The sequence below is a fragment of the Aulonocara stuartgranti genome (genome assembly GCF_965226115.1).
Source record: "Aulonocara stuartgranti genome assembly, chromosome: 7".
Lineage (NCBI taxonomy): Eukaryota > Metazoa > Chordata > Actinopteri > Cichliformes > Cichlidae > Aulonocara > Aulonocara stuartgranti.
Genome location: NC_138945.1, coordinates 23,777,181 through 23,793,774, shown reverse-complemented (window position 1 = coordinate 23,793,774; position 16,594 = coordinate 23,777,181). Strand labels below are relative to the sequence as shown.

The following is a 16,594-nucleotide window of genomic DNA, read 5'->3' as shown; positions in this document are numbered from 1 at the left end:
ACCAAACATGTTTGTAGAGTGAAGACGGGGAACATCCCAAGATCCTAAAAAAAGAAAGAAGAACAGATGAAACAGTAAAGTGCAGAAAATGAATCTTTGGGTATGTGTAGCTGTAAAGCACTTCACCTTGTTTCCAGAGTAAAGAGAGTTGGGTGGTTTCAGCAGCGTTCAGATGCAAACGATCACTGGTGTTACTACTCAGAATCAATGTGGCTGCTTTAAGAAGATGTGCACGTCTTCTCTGTCACAGCCTTCATCTTATAGATAGATGATGGGTAAGAATATGAAAGAGCCACAAATCTCCAAAAAGGAGAACCTGGAAATGTGATATCAATTTACAAAGATGGAGTGAAAAAAGCTGCTGTCACGCAGCCACCAACATTCAACACAAATGAAGTGCATGTGTGTTTGTGTGTATGTTTCCGTGTGGGTGGATAGCTGCGTTACTCACAAGAAGGTCATCACATGTAAAATCACATGCAAATGTGTATTTGTTTAAATGCTATACTCTGTATATTTACTCTGTATACGTGGGATTCAGGCTTGTGCATATACTATGACTCCACTCCTGTATTTACTAGTGTGTGTGTGTGTGTGTGTGTGTGTGTGTGTGTGTGTGTGTGTGTGTGTGTGTGTGTTTCTGTGTGTCTGTGCATGTGGTGAACCTTCTTTTTAATCTGCCAGCCAGTGGTTGTGTATGAAGTGCTGCTGACGGTGGAGACTATTAGGTCTGTGAAAGGAGAGTTTTCTGTCTTCTCCTGTTCCCCACAGCTCATTTAAACTTCCATCTCACGGTGGAGATTAAACGTCTTCTCTTAGAAGGAGGGATTCTGTGGCGAGATTTCGGCTCCATTTAAGAAACTCGAATGAGTGAAAAGCATGTAAAGAACCCATTTAGTAAAAGACAAGAGAGCGGCAGTGGGTTTGCATGTGCAAACAATGTATCATGCCTCACACGACATACAGTACCACACATATGGCCTGGTTTTCCTATTGATTTGGAAATCCACTTTTAGGGTTTGCAGATGCCATGTACACATACCACAGGGTAAAAAAAGTTTGTCTTATATGTTATTAATTAAAAGAAAAAAAGTTTGTAATTTTTCATATTTCTACATAAAACATAATAGGAAAAGACCGGGTAAAACCAGTTAAAGAAATCAAACTATTTAGCAATTTACTTATGAACACTAAGTTCATTTGAAGGTAGAAATAATTGTCCTTTAATGCATGACATTAATATCAGACATGAGTGAGTGCTCTAAAGAACAGAAATCTTGTTAAAAGTCTAAACTTCACAACACACTGAGCGAGTCTGGTATTTATTTCTATTGGAAAGGTTTACAAACCTTTTCCTGCATCTGTAAATCTTGTAATGCTCAACAATTAATTTATGTTCATTAGAAACATTCAGTTGATAAAAAATAATTTTCTGGATTTTCCAAACTTAAAATTAGGAAATTAAGCCAGAATAAAGAATGGTGTAGTTTCTTCTTAATTTAATAACATGCACACATTATACTCTGGAATGTTTATATGCATCCTTACATTTATCTTTAAGAAATCAGCTTTAAAATGATACACAAATACAGCAGATCGAAATACAATGTATTAATGTTAAGTTGAATACTTTAAAACAATTAAGTCACTAAGACATTTCGAATCACTTAGAATCCAACGGGAGGAACCATTATTATGATTAATATTTAGTTATTTAGTCCTTTGCATGAACACTACATTTGAATGTGATGATAACATGAGCATAATTGTTAACTCATATTCCATGATAAGTTGTTCACTTCAAATGTTGACTTAATCAAAGTATTATGTTGCGTTAAGGCAAGCATTATATACTTGTAATGTGACAAATGAGGATTTGCCTACAACTGGTTTAATCTATTTTCTATACTTACTTACAGGCTTGTATTTCAGTAATTGAACATTTCTGACAATTTGATGGCTTATGTAAAACCTTTTTGCTACTTTAAGTAAACAAAAACTGAATAACTATTTCATAGAAAGTTTTTAAAAAATTGTTTATAGCTTCACAAAATCCCACAAAAGCCAGGAAAATCTTATCTATGTGCCTTTATAGTGAAAGGTAAACTTACTGAATCTCAGTGACATGGCATACCTACTGGTATTATCCGAGAAAAGGAAGTTGCCTTGCACATTGTGTAATATGATCTGACCAGATTCAACTGCAGATTCTTGCACTATCATGTTCTTGAGCGAGCCATGACACACCTCCACAGCCCCAGGGTAACACATTGTGATGGAGTAGACAGCAATAGACATGGAGAATTTCACTGACTGACAGGTAGGCAAATTTAGAAAGCTGCAAAAGTCTCAGATCAATGCAACTTGATCCTCAGAGGTGAGATTATGAGCAACATCTTCTCACAACAAAAGTCCAGTGCACTCCTCCCGGGCTTGTTCCTTTAAAACAAGCAATCACGCAGCTAGGTCTCAGTCTTTCATCCCACAACCGCTCTGGAACGTTTCAGTATCGTCTTCTTTTCAATATTTGTTTAAGCCTGACACGCAGTGTTATTATTTTTTCCTTCAGGCAACAACTTACATAACAACACAAAGATCATCTAGAATACTTTCTATTCATCAGTTATACCAAATGTAGTTGTCCACATTTTCAGTGACACCATAAATTGCATGCATCTACAGATTTAGTTGCCCATAAGACAGAAAATAGACTATGGGTGTGACGTGCAAGGCCAAACCCTTCAAGAGTCAAACCACTGAAGGTATTTTCCTTCCCTGCATCTAACCACTTTGCCACTAGATTGCCCACAATGGTTTTTGCACTTTCTTTCCATCTATTTTAAAATAATGTGTCCAATCTCAGTTGCCCCTTTGTCTTAAGCTGTCTATAGAAATAAATTTTTTGTACCTCTCTCTGTAAACCAATACAGTGAACACAGGAGAAATATAATTCTATTCCTCGAGAACAAGATTGTGAGCAAAAGATGTTTAAGTGAAATTCACACTCCAGGTCTGTTTTGCATGTTTTGCCAGAAATCAAGCAGGAGACTGCAGGTTGAGAATAGTGTGTCACTGTATTTGATAACTTAAAATACTAAAGTGCTACAAGTAATTCTTGAAAAACGGCATTATCTGAAATTAAAAGAAAAAAGAAACACCATTTAATAATTTTGTTTGTATCAAAACTGTAACTGCAGTAACGTTCCTTGGACACTAGAGTGCAGTGCCACCACATGAAAAAAAAGGGAAGTGGACATGAAAAATCAACTTATTTAGGAAAATTTAAAAGAAAAAATATACGTTTTTGGTTATTTTTACATGAGAGGAACACACAGATCTTTCCTTTTCGTGGCAATGCAAGTTACTAAGTTTAAACATTTTTCCCAATTCACTCATACCATTTGAGGTGCTTCAAGAATGACACGGAGGAGGGTGTAGATCCACTAACATCATGTTCATTAATGTTGATGTGACGAACAACCAAAGTGTATCAAATGTAACTGAGTTGTATAGTACATCAAATATATGTACTATTTTGGGATTCAAACTACAATAATACTCTTCAGTGTTTGCAAAAATAAATAGAAAGGAAGCTTCTGTCCACCATTGATTTTTTTCCCCATGTCATTCATAAGTCAAACCTTTGGGTTATTATCTCAAATTTTTGACTTAATAACTCAAAATTTCAAGTTATTTTCTGAGAAGTGTATTTTTTGTGGTGTTTCCATAGAAGCACATTTGTGAACACGATTTTTATCATTTCAAAAATTAGTATTTGCGCAAAATATTCAGGTGGTACTAGACTGCACCAACTTGCAATTAGCTTAGTTGTGATGTTTCTTTTTCTTTTTACAATTTCCCTTTGCATGTATACTCAAAGTCATACACATATTACACATATACTCATAAATCATCACAGACCCCTCACACCCTGCACACAGACTTTTTGATCTGCTGCCCTCTGGCAGACGGTACAGAAGCCTGCAGACCAGGACCACCCGACACAGGAACAGTTTCTTTCCCCTCGTCATCTCCCCCCTCTTAACAGTTGACCTGTCACACTGCTCCCACTGCCAGACTGCAACTGCACCTTATGTACATTTTGTAGTATTCATTCCACCTCATTCATTTCTGTATTTTATGTATATAAGTTAGATTCGTTATTTATAGTTGGTTTACACAGCTTTGTGTACACATGTGTAATGTGTATATATAGACACGTGTGTGTGTGTGTGTGTGTGTGTGTGTGTGTGTGTGTGTGTGTGTGTGTGTGTGTGTGTGTGTGTGTGTGTGTGTTTTACATTGCTGTGCTTGAGAGCCACCATCTACCGGAACCAAATTCCCTGTATGTGTCTGCACATATACTTGGCCAATAAACACGATTCTGATTCTGATTCTGAAATACATGTAGAACTGTGAAACGGCAAGAATCTAGTCTCGAGAGAAAGGTGTAACTCAAAGCAAGCCACTATTTCTCTGTTTCTCTCTGGGTGTGTGTGTGGAGAACAATGCGTTATTAACAGACTCCTGGGCTTTTAAAAGAAGACCAAAATTACAACAGCAGATATAAAACCTTTATGATGCAAATAACATCAACAACGAAAGATTTAAAAGCTAGTTTTTCTTGTTTAACTCCACGTAGGCCACAAGTTAGACTATAGTGTGACTGGACCACTTACTGCTGAAAAAATATATGCAGATTTAAAGATTCAGTTTGCAGTTTGCTCTTCCATAAGTGTGGATTATGTGCAGTCATAAACCTTTACAGTCAAAATGTATATTAATATACTGGTTATAGTGCTAATTATTACAAATGATTACAGTGATATTGTGAATACTGAGTCCTTGGACATGATGTGAAAGATTTGATCAACTGTACTATATGATAAAAAAAAATATTTTTCATGAAATGTTATACAAAAAAGCAAAGAGTTTAGCATTAATTTCTAATTGTATACACAAACATATCTATTCTGCAAATTCAAAGATCAAGCTGAAATTCATTCTCTGAATTATTATTGTTGTAATTCAACTTAAGCATGTTTTTTCGTTTAAGTGTGGTTCAAAAATTTCTTTGGCAGTGGACACTGAAGGTTTTCAAGTGACTCGTGACTTCCTGCCACTAGATGGCATAACTGGCTCGTACATAAAAGCGACCTGTTGAGCCTCTTCACTAAAGGCAACTCTAGGAAACTTCTAATACTTCTAATACCGTCTTGTAATACCAAACTGTTATAAGTTCAGGCTATAATATAGGCATTTGAGCAAACCGGTACAAACTAAATAAATACATAAAAATAAGGGAACATTTAAATCATACATCATATCGCGATGAATGAAATGTTAGAAATAAGTTCTATTAACAGCCAAATTCAGTAATAACAAAATGACTTTACAAAGGTTAATGTAAACGAAAAGCATCATTCCAGAAAGAGATGCATAAATAGAGTGCTCCCTAAATATTTTTTATTTCTGCACTTTATTAAAAGAAAAACTTCTGTCTGTCGGTCTGTCTGTCTCTCTCTTATATATATGTATATATATATATATATATATATATATATATATATATATATATATATATATATATATATAGTAGTTTACATGCGGTACTTTTGTTACTGTCACTGTTTATTGTTCATCATCATGCACCGTTATATTGTTATATTGTTATATGTCCCTTACAGTATCTGTGGTCGTTCACGTGGGATGGGGCTATCAAGCGCACAGCTTTTATTTCAGTGTGTTTGTGTGCTACTTTTGTTGTATTAAACAAAGTCATTACACACTCCTTTATTAGCTATTAAATGTCACAAATTATTGAAATTACAGTAGCTGTATGTTCAAGTCAAACAATCGTTATCACTTTATCACTGGCCCCTCAGAGAGCTCTCACCCAAGATTTGTCATTTGGCCTAGTGTGCAGTTAATAAACCTGCGCTGTAGCCGCTTGGGGGCGTCGTATCTCGGTACTATTACAGACGCATTGTCGCCTTCCGTGCAATAAAATGGCAGATATGCCCATCGAAGGCGCCAGGTGAGCAATAAGACAGGCCAATTGAGACAGTTTGTATGATGTCTACACCTATTCACTAGCGCCAGGTTTGCTACATATTAACCAGACAATATACGACTCTTCGTGTCGCTGATAAATTCACGACACGAAGAGCAATATAGAGGGTAATCAAGGGATGTCGTAGTCTTAGTCTCTGTCCGAAAGTAACACACCTTCACCACGCTGCCTCATCAGCAGTGTCAGTTTCATGTGGCTCCTCTGACGCTGTCCTTTTCCTTTTCTTTTCTTTTACTAAACCGAAACTAAATTGCGGACCTGTTTGGCCAAAAAGGAACTTTTTCAAGATGCGATATTAAATCCAAAAATTGCTGGCCTGAAAACCCCCAAATTCTCATAGCTTGTAAAATTATTTCAAGATTTTCTTTTAAACTGCACCACCTTTCTTTCAGATTTCCACAAAAAGATTAATTCATAGTATATTTGTAAAACTCTAGCTTGCATTAGACGTCAAGTGAGACCCATAAAAACGGCGCTGAATTACACCGTGAGGCCTCTTATCCAGGTAGCCATCCCAGGTTCTGACTTATCTTAATTTGACTTTTTGAACACAGCCTAGAGAGACTTCACTCACCTTCACAAAGTAATCAAAAACATGGTGGCAGAATTTTTTTGGGACTGTATCGCACAATCCCAGCCTTCTACAGGCCGGTATGCGAATTTAATTGCGAATTGTAGTTTAAAATAGTTCTCCGCTGTATTGGATAAAACGAGAAAAAAAGAAGAAAGAAAAGAAAAGAAAAGAAAGGCATTTCGACATTTTATTGAAACTTTCAAGAACACGATGTCGATGTTGTAAACTAGACATAACTCCAATACAACATAACCCACTGACAACTTAAGAAACACAAAAAGAAACCTTCATTTTTTCGAGTATGCGGCACTTTTAAGATCAGACTCGCAAAGTATGTTAATAACAGAAAGATTGTCCACTTTTTTCACACTTCAACAGCACTTTTTTTCTTTTAAAAACCCTTCTCCAAAAATAATATATACGTTTTTTCAAGCCATTGGTGCAGTGCGTTGTCGTTTTTTCATTCGTCTTAAACAGTAGGACTTCACACACGAGGACAGGTGAAAATACAATGGCACATGAGTGTGAATAACTAGCTCAGTGGATATTTGGGAAGGGGGTAAATTCCATATTTTAAATGGGGTATAAATGCAGATGGCAACAAAAAAGGATAATAGTCCACAAACTATCTTTACACAGGTATATCGACAATAAATTAAGAACAGATCCCTAAAAACAAACTACTCAGTTGTATTTACAAGCAATAACAATATGAAATAATTACATAAATATTTTATATATTCCTATTTACAGCGATGATCAATACGACCTTTCATTTTCATTTCTTTTTTCTTTTATATTTACTTTAAATTCCTGCTTCCCTTTGCCTGCATGCCTGGGTCACACACTTGTCTCGGAGCACCAGTCATTTTAGAATCGGCCTAATCTCATTAAAAAAACGCATGAAGAAAAACAAATTTCTTTCTTTCTTTCTTTCTTTCTTTCTTTTTTTTACAGTTCATAACCTAATTGAAAAGAAAATTAAATGAATACCTGATAATTATATTCAAATGGAATATCTTCCCACAATTTTTCGTTTAACTTTTTTTAGTGTTGAAACGACATTCGGTTTCTTTTAGAGGGCATGCAACGTTTTCAATGAATTAAGAGCTACAACAAAATACAGCAGTCTTTCAAAGGTAGGTCAAACGGTAGTGAATGCAGATAAGTCAAATCAAATCAGAGTGCATATTGAAAAAAAAAAACACTTCACCCCCCGTGTGTACAATAACGTTAGGAGACAGGACACAGCAGCAACTTCTCCTAAATCTGTAAGTCACACCCATGCCAGCGATTCAGTTTCAATACTTGTACGGTATTCATATGACAGGATACGAGCGATGTTTAATTTAACAAAAAAAAGAAGAGCAAGAGAAAGAAATATACAGATCAGATGATTATTAAACAAAGTGCATTTCAGAAACGAAAAAGGTCCAACAGTTCACGGTTTGAGCTTTTCTTTAAAAAAAACAACAACCCTGCATTAGTCTACGAGGGTCAGTGATGTCATCACCTTCAATGTGTCGATGTGTTTCTCTTTTCAAGACAACAAAACACCCCATAAGAAGCAGATTTGAAAACAAACAAAAAGAAATCCTAGGGGGACCCGCTCCGTGGCCTGTCTTGGTTTGAGTCGAGTCCACTGACCAGGCGCTGAATGCTCTGAAGCTCGTTGGCCGCGTCTTTCTCCGTGCAAGTCTTTGGGGACATGGAGACCGATCCGGAGGATATTGTGGACGAATGACTGGTAACTTCCGACGTGGAATCCAGGGTGACAGCGGACACTGGGCTCGCTGGTACGATGCCTTCCCCTTTCAGCTCGGCCCCGCCGCTGGCCATGGAGGGCATGGCAGTGGTGAGCAGCGTGCTGTCCGGTACCGTCATCGGGAGAGAGTAGGGGCTGTACCTGAGTCGGGGACGGACTGCGTTCAGGAAAGGGTGTCGGTGCACTGTGGAGGAGGCAGCAGACGAGGCTGCCGCGGCTGCTGCCATGTACGTGTACGGATAAGGGAATAAATTGCCAAAGGGAGACATGGCAATGCCCTGCGGGTAAATGGGAGAAACTGAGAGTGAGCCACATATCACACCGCTGATCACACCATTCAAACACTTCTAACAGAGTAAAACAACACGTGAGCCTCCCAAAAAAGAAGGGGAAAGGCAAGAGAAATGCATTTGAGTTATGATTTTCCCAAAATTTAAAAGCTTCATTTTATCACACTTCATCGAATCTGCTTGGAGATTTTACGTTCACTGATCCAGAACGAGGATTTGACTTGTAAAGATCGTAGTAACTTCCATGCATTACAAAATATTCAGCCGGAAAGCTTTACGATCCACTCTAAAAACACATTTTGCACTTGTTTAAGAATTAAGAAAAATCGGGTTCCCTGATACTTCCGCTAAAGAAACCATAAGGCTTTGATAATAAATAGGGGGAAATAGACACTTTGTTGTCTATTAAAACATAATGATCTTTCCTTATTTGAGTCATACGGTTTTTTATTACTCACCATTGTGGCTCTAAAATACTAAAATTATAATAATAATGACCTTTTATGAAAACAAAACTAGCAGAAGAAATGATAAAAAGCTTTTTGTAAGGTTGCCTCAAATCCAGCCTTTTTAACCAGACATAGTTACTCCAGAATTAACAACAAGAGTCCAAAGTGAAATCTAGTAAAACCATGCCCACGACACCGTGCTCAGTCAAAATACAGCTGCATGACTTCACTTCGAATATTAGCCCATTTGGCCTTAAAACAAAATAAACAAACCCCCGCAAGAACAATACAGCCGCACACGCACAACCACACGCACACTTTCTCAAATCGTGTTCACGCTAACTTGTGAGCATTAAATGCATAGAATTATCTCACACGATATTAAATCTGGGCCTAGTCGGCTGTGTTGAAATGCCAATCACATGTTTGCGCAAAGCTGGCGGTAGGCCCACAGGCCAGAGAAAACGGGTTTTACCTGTGATGCCAAGACGTGTTGCTGCAGATGAAAGGGCAGACCTGGCGCCCCCGTCAAGCTTTGCGGAGGTGATGCCATACTAGCTGTGTCCATGGTGCTCACCCCTCCCGTGGACACGGCTGTCAATAGTGGTCCCATGCCTGCGGCCATGTTTGAGAATGCGCCCCCCATGTTGAACTGACTGGGGTGCAAGAGAAACGGATGCGCGCTCCCTAGGTGATTAAAAAACTGTTGTCCTGTTAGGCCTGTAGGAAATCCAAAATTATGCAGGTGGCTGTGACCTATGTGTGCGCTGTCAGTCTGAACGGTCAAAGGCATGAAACTGTCCTTGCTTATTGACCTACATTCGTCCGTTTTGGGATGGTCCTGGTTCGGGCTCTTGAGTTCTTCTCCAGAGCGGGTGGTACTGGAGATAACAGTGATGGGGCTCTGCCGTGAGTCTGCCTGGCTTTTCTCAGTCCTGGGACCGCTTTCGCGGGTCCTACTAGTAGAGTCACTGCTACTGAACGGATGCCCTTTAGCTGGACTCGCTTCGTGATCCTTCCCGTCCTCTGTGGTGGTGGAAATCTTGCTGGAGTCCGGACCATCTTTATTGTGTCCATCTTTGCTCTCGTCGTCGCTATCCTCATCGCTGTCGCAGAAGTCTGTAAGTAGGAGGAGTAGAATATCAGTTTCCCTTTCGCACATGGGTGAATCATGGCAATAATAATAATAACTCCTACTATCTGAGGTAGCCCGCTACAGCTGACCCTCAGAGGTCGAATAGAAAACAAACACGCAGGACATTTATTGCACAATAGGAATCCACACCGATGAGGTTTATTTGCATTGCTTCCAATAATAGATGGCGGTGTGTTACACATTCTCACATGGCCTTTTTTGAGTATTTTAATGTATTTTTGCAAATTGCTCCAAAACAGCTGTAGCAGACACAACAGCACCAACTATACTGAGGCTAATCCTTGTTTAATTGTTTATTGTTAATCTGAACGAGACGGTAATTGTAGAGACTTTCCCTATCAATTTTCCTCATGTAAATGATCAGCTATTCATTCATAGCTTGGCTTCGCAGATTTAATTGAACACATTACGTTCAGCTACCCTGAAAAAGTCTTGGCATAGTGGAAATTTTACGAGTTGACACATAACTTGTGATCAGAGCTGTGACTAGTGGTGGGGTCTGTCAGCCTACCTTTCAGGTGTGGGGGGCCCACTGTAGACACGGCAGGGGACGAGGCCTGGCCGAAACACTTAAAAGAAGGCTGCTCTCCAGAGGAGTCGTCTGAAGCCCCGTTTTCCTTTTTCTGATGCTCCTCGTAGGAACGCATGGATTGCAGGGCCAGCTGTTTCCTGCGCGCAAGTAGCTAGGTTATTATAGGTGGTAGCCACAGTTCAGGTTAAAAAACATAACAAATAATGCAGAAGCTTAGTAAGATTATTTTTATTCAAAAGATTTATGACTTTAGAATTAGCCTATAGATTTAGAGTAATCTTGTGAAGAGTCGGACCCCCTGCGGTTAATGTGGAAGCTTAGACGTAGTTTTAATCCAGCAAGATCACTGTCTGTCTACATGTAGCCTAAATGCAGTAAGTCTTTTCGCCCTTTATTTTCACGTATATTCCCGTTTTTCCCTCTAGCTTACCTCTTTTCCCTTCTCCCATTGCCCGTGTCACGGAATCCTTTAGCAAATGGATTATGGTCGATTTTCAGCTGCGTTATCTGAAATAATTGAAACTGTGTGTAAATAACAGTAAATAGGAAAGGAAACATCCCTAAAAGTCATTCAGTGCCGCTTTAAGCCAGTTATTGTTCCAACTTTACAAGACACAATGATCACTGGTCCCAAAGGCCAAAGTTTTGTGGAACTTCTCTTTGGGGGTTTTAGAGGTAAAACACGCGATAAACAAAAAGACGCATGAACACAAAGGAAGCAGCAGTCCTACTATTGGCACGTTTCTCCACGAGTGTGAAGTATGCAGCGTTGTTTGTGATTTTTGCAAAACTTTATTCACTCACCACTTCCCCTCCAGCTGGCAGTGATAGAACTGCAGATGGGAGGGCAGATGTGGTGCCAAGGGGTTTCCAGCTCTTCCAAAGAGCCACTGAGACGATTTTGATTTTAATTTATTCTTTTTCTTACAAAAAATAAAACGCTACCATGCACTACAGTCTGAAGCAATTTCCCTCTTTCCCCCCTTTACGTTTCTTCGCCCCCGTGTACACACACTGTAGCTGTACACACACACACACACACACACACACACACACACACACACACACACACACACACACACACACACACACACACAGCCTGCAATCACAAATGCAAAGACAGGGAGAACGAGAGCGGGTCTGGGTCTGAGCCAAATCCCTTCCACGTGATTAAATAAAAGAAAGATAACCTGCACAACATTCCTCTGAATTATGACTTTCCTACCACAGACTGGTGAATGTGGCACTTAGTCGCAACCCCCCACCCCTCACTCGCCAAACCCTGACCCACGCTATGATACTACAAGCTCCCAGCCTCAAACAAATATGACGTCTTTCATATTTTATGACAACAAAAAGGTGCAGAGCAGAAAGGAAAGCGCGTCTGGCACGGCTAGGGAGGCTACATTTGAGAAAAAAAAATTCAGAATATAAGTTTAGCAGACCTCTGGGCAATAATTGCGCTTACCTTGTCATTTTGATAAGCGGTCACAGCAATGAAATCCGTTTCAGGAAAAACATAAGTCCTGAAGGTACTGTACGGGAGTTTGAGAATATCGTTGGCCCTCACAATGTGAAACCGGGGCTGATATTTGTGCATCGAGTTAAGAATGGTCTGCAACACACACACAGTCACAAACATGAGCAATTATAAAAGGCTCACAATACAAAGAGATTTGTTTATTCTGTGTTACTTTTTAGGATCGCTAGTTTGTTAAAACATAAGCTCTCTTCGTATTAAAATAGACAAATCGAGCCATATCTGCACTAAAACAAGTTTAAATGTCAAGCTTAATATTTGCAATAAATAAAAAAATAACTCTTACAAAATATCTCAACATGACCACGTTTGACATTTTTATTTTTGTAAACGGGTCTTTTAGGTGTTCATTTAAAAAAACAAACAAACTGTACTAAAATAAAACAATCAATTTTAAATCATGACGACATGTGTTTACTAAAGCGGTAAGTTGATAAATAGGGAAATTGACATACATTAGTTGAACTTACAAATCCATGCTTGTCAGAGATGTTATTTGTCAGCTTGAGTTTGTGAAAATTGACGACTTTTGACATCCACTGTTCACCAGTAGCCGGACTGTCCGGGTGAATGTACATCCTCTTTGGCATTTCGGGGTCGGCCTTTCCTGCCACCATCCAGCGGGAGTTATGAAATTTGTACCTGCAGTCGTCGGCTGCAACTATATCCATCAAGAGTATGTACTTTGCCTTCTTGTCCAGACCAGTGCACCTCACTTTGAACGGAGGGAACATCCGCCTGTGAAAGAACAAAAATATATTATGAACACGAATGCGTTACAAAATAAATCACGGGGGAAAATTTCCAACGATATTTTAAAAAACACAATGTTTTTTAGGTGCACGTAAATAAACTAAGGTCTAGATTTTAAGAAGTGTATTACACCGCTATAATCTCAGTGTGGCAGCCTGCTATTAATTAATGTAAGTATGTGTTGGTAAACAAATATATTATGAGTATGTACTCTCCAATAAATAAATGATGTCTTGATTCTTAATGTCACGAAAGGCCTACACACACACACACACACACACACACACACACACACACACACACACACACACACACACACACACACACACACACACACACACACACAATAAGATTACCGTGATGATAAAATTAATTTAGTCAGAGCTCTATGAGCCACTTTAATAGAGTATTCTGACAACAGAAAATCTAGATAAAAAGGGCAGTGGGTAAAAAAAATATTATCAAGCTGTATTTTATATCATAAGCTGTGTATAGATCTTTCAAGTGAAAACTAATGAAAGACAAGGTTTAATATTAATAATTCATGAGTTGCATGCATAATCCCTTTTATTTTATGCGAGTGTATGCTGTTTTCCACCAATAAACACGTCCTAGGAAAGTGTCTTTGCAGGCTGTGTGAACACGAAAATTTACACTGTAACTACAGATGGTCTCTTTATTTTCCGAGCGAGAAATAGATATCAGAAATGGCCGATCTTTGCTGTTTTACTCTATAACTAAAAAATGCAGTTTCAGCGTTATATTTGTGGCATATTTAGACTGAAATGTCAACGTAACCAGTTGAACTTAGAGGAATGTAAAGGCTTTTTTATTTAATTTAATAACTGTACAGTACTCTCTGTATATAGTAACCATTGTCCTTAATGTAAATATGTAAGAAAAATTGTGTATGTTTCTGTTCTGTGTCCTGTGTACTGTTTGCTTGTATATGTGTCTTTTTGGCTGCTGTTACAACCAAATTTCCCCTTGTGGGACAATTAAAGGATTATTCTATACTTGTTCTTCTAAAGCAATTGTAGTAATTGTAATCTATCTGTATGTGTGCAGGCTATGACATAACATCCCACATTTTGATCACACACAACAGGATTCTGCGTTGTTGTTGTTTTTTAAATTATTTGAATAAACACAAAAACATGTTTCACCTTCCGGATTTTGTGATCACCATCTCAGTGCCCTTCTTGTGGAAGAGTTCCCAAAGCTCCTTGGCTTCCAAGTGAACTTTTGGGTCGTCCTCCACCTCTTCCTCAGGCTCCAAAGTCTTCAGAGGCCTGAGGTGGGCGGCAGCAGCCTGATGTCCCAGCGAGGAGAAGTGGAGGCCGGTCTCCGCGGCTCCCATCAGCTGGTCCATGATCGGCTTTCCAAGGGCGCCCGGCAAAGAGAGGGAGCCGCTGGGAGGGAGAGCCAGGGCCGGGAAGAAGGGAGGCTGGTGACCCAGCATCGCACTCATGGCAAATTCCGGACCCCGGTGAGGTATAAACGGATGATATGCCATACTTGATCCTTGTATGACTGGATCTCTCATCAGGAAGTTCATCCAAGAGCAGGCAACAAACGTAGACGACTGGCTGGATTGAAAGCAATACTTCTTAGAACACTAAGGCTCGCGTATGACAGAGCCAAATGATGGCAAAATAAGAAGCAAAAATCAAAACAAATCTGGAGTTGGAAAGCTTTTTGGAAATTCCTCCTTGAACTCGACGGGAACAAGCATCCACTATTTTTTCCCAAGTTGCCGGGAAATCTCTGCAGTCATTTGCCGAATCGTTGGTCAAAAGTCTGCAAAGTGAAATGTATAAGTGCTCTCCATTAATCTTCAAGAGTGCTGCCAGGCAGATTTTCTTCGGAGGTTAACGCGCATCGGACAACTTTCTGCGTCTTTCGGACATTAGTCGAATTAAACCGAGTGAGGTGAGTCACTTAATTGACTGCGGTGCATTCCTTCTCTTCTGCTGCTGTTTACAATATCGGCATTCCTGTTAAAATGGGTTCCCTCTTATTGGCTTCAGTCCTGCAGCGAAAGCGACGTGTTGAAATATTTCGATAGCGCCGAATAATCCCCCTGCCTTTACTCGCTCCGGACATGTACCCTCACACGCGCGCACACACTTTATTCCTCCTCTCCCTTTCACGCACACACACATTTCAGGGAAAGACGTGTGCAAAAGAAAGGAGTCCGCTGACGGCCAGCGAGAGAGAGAGAGAGAAAGAGAGGTGGTAAGGTCCCAGCTCCGTGATTTTCCTAGCGCCTCTGTGGCCCATAGGGCTTCATACTGTATGGATGTGTATGCAACAGAGAGTAGCAGCGCTCGGTTTGATTGGCTCTTTGACGCTTTCGGACCAATTGTGTGGCTGCGTGGGCGTGGTTTTAACAGGTCGGGTGGAGGGGACAGACTTCAGACTTATAAAAAGGTGTTTGGAAACTAAAAAGGGCTTTGCCGTGAAACACCACCCTGCCTCAGCCAGTGTTGTGTGAATATGTCAACATCGTTATAGAACTTGCGCTATTGGTCGGTGTGTGAGACCCAGCGAAAGGGAGAGAGCAGACAAGCCAAGCCGGGAGACCGGCTCGCTTTGTCGGCCGGTTGTTGTGTTGCGCTGCTGAATTCCTTCTCTGTCCCATTCCCCACCGTATCACCGTGTTTTCTTTTTTCTTTTTGGTTTGAATACCACGAAGACTGTCCTGCTGGGTTATAATCAGATTTATGTCATAATTTAATATAACAATTAAATTTTTTCACTTCTTAGTTTACAGAGTCTGCGAGCACAGATTTATCAGCACCGGAAAACAGAGGAACATTTCCAGTAACGACCTCCTTTGAAATCAAAGTTCAGGAAAATATGACCGGGTTACGGATGAAGCGCTCTATGATAAGCTCCTGACAGTAATGTAACGTTAGGCGAATATTATGACACCTTTGAGGCTTTCGCTAACAGTTATTTTAACTTGAATTAGTTTATTAGGCTATTTATTTTTATTTTTATTTTTAAAAATTTGAAAGCTCACGGGTGTAAGGTGTGTTCATTTTTTTTTCATTTATTATCTTCCTAGATTATACTCCCTACAGTGAGGTCTTCACTTCCACTTTTCCTCATCAAGCCATGTTTGGATTTGACTCGGTGTGAGAGAAGCGTGCTGTACATATGATGTGGAAATACATTATTTTGATGAGCCAGTGAATATAAATATTTTCATTTCGACTTGAAATGGGTTTTATTTAACAGCCAAGTTCATCTTTGCTGAGGCTCATCCCGTATCACAAGTTTGCGCACAAATACCCAGAGGAGCACAGTTCGGGGAGGATGTGCTCACTTGTGCTACTGCATTATCACTTCCCCAACAAAACGTCTATGTTTTGAATCATAGCCTACCAATCAATTCTCTTGTTAAATATAGCACACTTTCCCGGCACAACTGTCTCTGGGAAACAATTCCGTTAT

The 16,594-nt window shown here is 39.6% G+C and overlaps 1 protein-coding gene and 1 long non-coding RNA gene across 3 annotated transcripts in view; one reads left to right on the top strand and one right to left on the bottom strand.

The window, feature by feature from the left end:
- LOC309711034 overlaps positions 1-16,594 on the top strand; it is a 288,313-nt gene that overhangs the window by 91,846 nt on the left and 179,873 nt on the right. The window lies entirely within an intron of this gene.
- On the bottom strand, positions 6,821-15,411 carry tbx3a (T-box transcription factor 3a). 2 transcript variants are annotated; one of them, XM_082542739.1, is made up of 7 exons: positions 14,299-15,411; positions 12,835-13,117; positions 12,308-12,454; positions 11,270-11,346; positions 10,819-10,976; positions 9,627-10,270; positions 6,821-8,690 (listed from the first exon to the last, which is right to left on the bottom strand). In XM_082542739.1, exons 1-7 carry the CDS (start codon positions 14,688-14,690, stop codon positions 8,244-8,246), a joined length of 2,148 nt encoding a protein of 715 aa, XP_082398865.1. In that variant the 5' UTR covers positions 14,691-15,411; the 3' UTR covers positions 6,821-8,243. The 2 variants fall into 2 exon arrangements, with proteins under 2 accessions (XP_082398865.1, XP_082398866.1); XM_082542740.1 differs by having other exon boundaries at positions 12,850-13,117.